The sequence below is a fragment of the Camellia sinensis genome, chromosome 3 (assembly GCF_055761805.1).
Source record: "Camellia sinensis isolate YWXY chromosome 3, ASM5576180v1, whole genome shotgun sequence".
Classification (NCBI taxonomy): Eukaryota; Viridiplantae; Streptophyta; class Magnoliopsida; order Ericales; family Theaceae; genus Camellia; species Camellia sinensis.
This window is the reverse complement of record NC_138963.1, coordinates 153285520-153289972: the sequence shown is the minus strand read 5'-3', so window position 1 is coordinate 153289972 and position 4453 is coordinate 153285520. Positions and strand designations below refer to the sequence as shown.

General features: G+C 37.3%; 1 protein-coding gene across 1 annotated transcript; it reads right to left on the bottom strand.

Annotated features, from left to right (window-relative positions):
- Positions 1–3401: 3401 nt before the first annotated feature.
- Positions 3402–4142, bottom strand: LOC145821937 (uncharacterized). The gene is made up of 2 exons (XM_082918508.1): positions 4017–4142; positions 3402–3926 (listed from the first exon to the last, which is right to left on the bottom strand). The coding sequence occupies exons 1-2, from the start codon at positions 4140–4142 to the stop codon at positions 3402–3404; spliced, it is 651 nt and encodes a 216-aa protein (XP_082774634.1).
- Between the last annotated feature and the right edge of the window lie 311 nt (positions 4143–4453).

The window sequence follows — 4453 nt, the reverse complement described above, 5'->3', positions numbered from 1 at the left end:
GTGAAACCAACATCAACTAAATAGTACTTACCTACATGTAAATAATGAATACATAGTTCTGTCAATTGATATGTACAAACAAAAAAAAAAAGGAAAAAGTGTACCGTATGTTATTTGGGAACAGTCACCGTTGGGTGGGTATGGGAACTGTAGATCAGGTCGTGTAATAGAGTCAACCAAAATAGCGTTGTCGTGAGCGCTACCTTTCCATCTAGAATTAATAAATGTGAACAACATATCGAAGTCGCAAGTTGCGAGTACGTTTTGCGATACCGTTGATTTCCGACCGCGGAATGTATTTTGTCTTGAAGCAGGGACCCATGCATCGACCAATGTGCCATCAATAGCACCGACACAATCCTAATTGACAGATATTTGTTTGACATTAAAAGCGAAACAAACTTGGATATTACTTTTATAATTAAAAAGAAAATAATGTTTATTAACCTTTATTGATATGTACAACTTACAGGACAGTCATATTGTTCGTACCTTGAACCAGGGAAAAAACCTCCTATCATTTATATAGCGACCCCGGTCTTTTTCCTTTAGATTATTGTATCCGGACTTAGGTTCCGTGGATCCGGTCAGTATATATTGGTTGTTGTCGTCCTTTAATCTCTTTGTATTTGAGTTATAGGATGTGTTGGACGGGTCTGTTACAAGTCGGTTGAGTTTAGATGCCAAAACTAGTTGCCCAGATTTTGACCTGTCCGCTCGAGCGGGAGTTTGACGCTCGAGCGGGGATTCTTTTGTTGCTTGTCCGCTCGAGCGGGGGTTTTGGTGCTCGAGCGGGATTATCACCCATCCAGTATTTCCTGTGCAGTGTTGGACGCTCGAGCGTGGGATTGGACGCTCGAGCGGAAATGTGTGAGTGCCGCTCGAGCGTGGAGTTGGACGCTCGAGCGGGGACCTGGTTCTGCAAAAGTACTGGGAGTGCGTATTCGACGCTCGAGCGGGAGTTTGGACGCTCGAGCAAGGAGTCGACTACATCAGTCCGTGATTTCACTTTTTGGATCACTTTTTGACCTACTTTTCTTTCTTAACTTTTAAAAACCGCCCCTTGAGAGTCTCTCTCTCTCTCTAAACCTGCCTTCTCTCTAAGAATTGATCTACCTAGGGTGAGTATCTAACCTTAGTCCTTTATTAAAAAGATAGAGTGAGTCAAGGGCTTCCATTTAATCTGAACATTTGGTGGTTTGGAGCACTTTGGAATTTAGGTCTTCAACTTCGTCTTCTCTATTCGGGTTATTTTCTTCGAGGTAGGGATTTCCTACTCCATCCTATAAGTTTTGTTCTAAGTTTTGGTATTTTGATATGTTGGGAGTACTTTGGTAATTTTGGGAAAAACCCTAGTTGTATTAATAAATTAATTTGTATAATTAATTTAAGGAAATTGGAGAAATTGGTTAAATGCATGAAATTGAGGAATTCATTGATTAAATGGTGTAGTTGGATAATTAAAATCACTCGCCTATTGAATTGTTGATATATTTATTTCCAGTCTAGAAATAACTGTTTTGGGCTATCGGTGGAGGATAGTCGTGTTTGTTGTAGACATTGCATGTGGATTAGGGAAAATTGAAACTAATCAATTTGTTTAAGTCATAAATTTAGACTATTGAATTAATACAGAAATTACATGTATTGATTGAGCATTGCATATGCATATTGTTTGGGAGGAGATAGGGGATGTACTCCACGGTTTAGGGGAAGATAGGGGATGGACCTCTAAACCGGATTTTGTTTGGGAGGAGATAGGGGATGGACTCCATTAGCAACACTATTATGTGTGCTTATTATAATGAAGTGTTTTTACATGTTATTGATACAGCACTACAAAGTGTATCAAACGGGAAGTATGAAGTGTTTTGATATGAGCCTGAGTCTCATTTATTTTGTTGATATTGAAAGTAATGTGAATATGATATATAGTTCACTGTTGTAAGTTTTGCCAGGTTCTGAGCCATGTTGATAATAATGGAAAGTGAAATGTGTCTTAGACATTAGTGTCATGAGACTGTATAATGATACAATTGATTATCTTGGTTAACCATCTATTGAATGCTATAGCTTTATTCAATGCTTATATTTGGTTTAGTATTTTTCTACTGGGCTGTGGCTCACCCTTTATGGGAACATCATTTTCAGGTTCAGGTGATAAGCTACCTCCAAGGACTTAGCTTGGAAGGATTTGACTTTTGGATTTTGAAGACTATCTTCAGTTAGTTGCTTTGATTTGATAGTACATGTAAACATTCAAGCCTAGGGCTTTACTTGTATTTGAGTTAGAACTCATATTTTTGTGTCCAAGTGTTGGCTTGGAAAGATGTAAGCCCGTAGGGCATTTAATTTGCTGTTACATATAATGCTTTTATTTAGAAATACTCTGATGAATGAGATAATGAATTGTTTACTTTAAATATTGCATGTCAGTGACAAATATATAATGAGTCTATTTTGAGGGCGTTACAATTTAAAATTTTTGCCGGTATGTCATCTTGGTTACGTGGCCTGATAACCGTTGATACAAGCTTGCACAATGCCCTCATAATAATTTTTATGTGCCGACAAATTGTTTCTATGGAGTGCTTAAATCTATCTGCCAATAGTCGATGGCGATCATTTTGTGCAAAAGTGTATAAAAAAATTCCAAGCGATTCATCGACACTTATATGCATATGCTCAATATCGATAAAGCCATTTTGGAGTAAAGTGTCTTTCAATAAAATGAATGTTTGTGCATCCATTCGCATAATGTTCATCATTGTTTCTGGATGGCCATTTAATAGGCCGAAGATGTAATCATCACCTTTGAATGGACACGTTCGCTGCGGTCGACGACTACTTGACGCGCTGATTTGGTCATGCATGAACGCAATCATCAAAAAATTCATAAAATCATCAATAACCTCATCCTCCTCTGATGAGATCTCCATTGTATTATTTTCTCTGTCGGATGACATATGGTTTTGTCTACATCATAGTAAAAGCATAATTATAAAATATGTTATTCATGCTGTAACACATACCATGATTGGTGAAACAGAATTAAAAAGGAAGTATATGAATAGTCGGTCGTAGTTATTTTTCAGTGTACAATAAAATTCATAGAAGGACAAAATTTATTTAATACGTGGTCATATTGTAATAACACAACATAATAGATAAGAAAACAGAAATTACTTAAAAGTTCAACAAAAAAAAAACATACGAAGATAGGAAAGGAAAGAGGATATCATGGAATGAAAAAAAAATAAAAACCAAGTAAGGAATAATGAAATCATCAAACAGTTCAGACAAGGAGATTTGATAACACAAGCAAAATAGAACTTCTGACTTCACTGCAAAGCGAGGATCATGGCTAGGCGCAAATGGGTAGGAGTGCGCATAAAAAACCTTCACCATTCCTTATCCTTGAACAGTGTCAGTGTCCTAACGTACTGTAATGGTGGTATGTCCCCAAGCTCTAGTAATGCATCTTGACATGCATCAAGGGAATAATCATCACCACCTGCACTTACAGCCTCTGTCTCATTTTCTCGTGCACGTGAATGTCCTGTTTTTGCTTGTACATAGGATGTGAAAGCTGCGCACACATCATCAAACCCACTTGACCGTGACTTTTTGGAACGACCACTGTCAGTCTGGCTGGTTGTAGGGCCCTTCTTGTGACTTTTGCCCTTTGCTGGATCCATGTACTCATCGCCGAATAAGTCAACAGGAATGGCCTCAGTAGCATTACTCCCACCAACATCAGGGTTCCAAAATTTATTTAACATGTCATCTTCTTCTTCTGAGTCAAGGGCTCCTTGTGTGGATGCACGAGATAAGGCTCCTGTGGCACAACAATTTTCAACAATTTCTGCCATTTCTTGAAAATATTCAAATCCTTTTGTCCTAAACTTCTTCACATTTCTGTTGGCCTACAACAAATACAAATAAAGAATTAAGCACTGTATGTATCATGAAATGTTTAAATTAAAATTATTTAACAGTACAAATTAATGAAAAACCTTATCCCAAAATTCATCGGGTGCAACAATAATGCCTACAATTGGATCCCATCCCAGACCAGTCTGTGCTTGGAGTCGCTGATATTTTTGGCACACCTGCTTTCCTGTATACCGAAATCCATACATGTTGTGCAACTGATTTGCATAATGATTCCAATGCCTAATTGTCCACGAAGTAGTACGGCCTATTGTTTGATTTTTCTAACCTCATCTCTCAACATATTTATTAATTTTGTTTCAATTCTGGGCGTCCACATTTTTGTATCTTGGTTGTCATTGGAATTATTTCCATCCATCTATAAACATACAAATTATATTTAAACTAGTCTGGGGTAGATATACAAGACTAACAGAGCATAACAGAGCAAAATGGTTTCAAGGAGAACATAGATAAAAAAAAAGCAGATGATATTATTTCAAGGAAAAAAATAACGTAA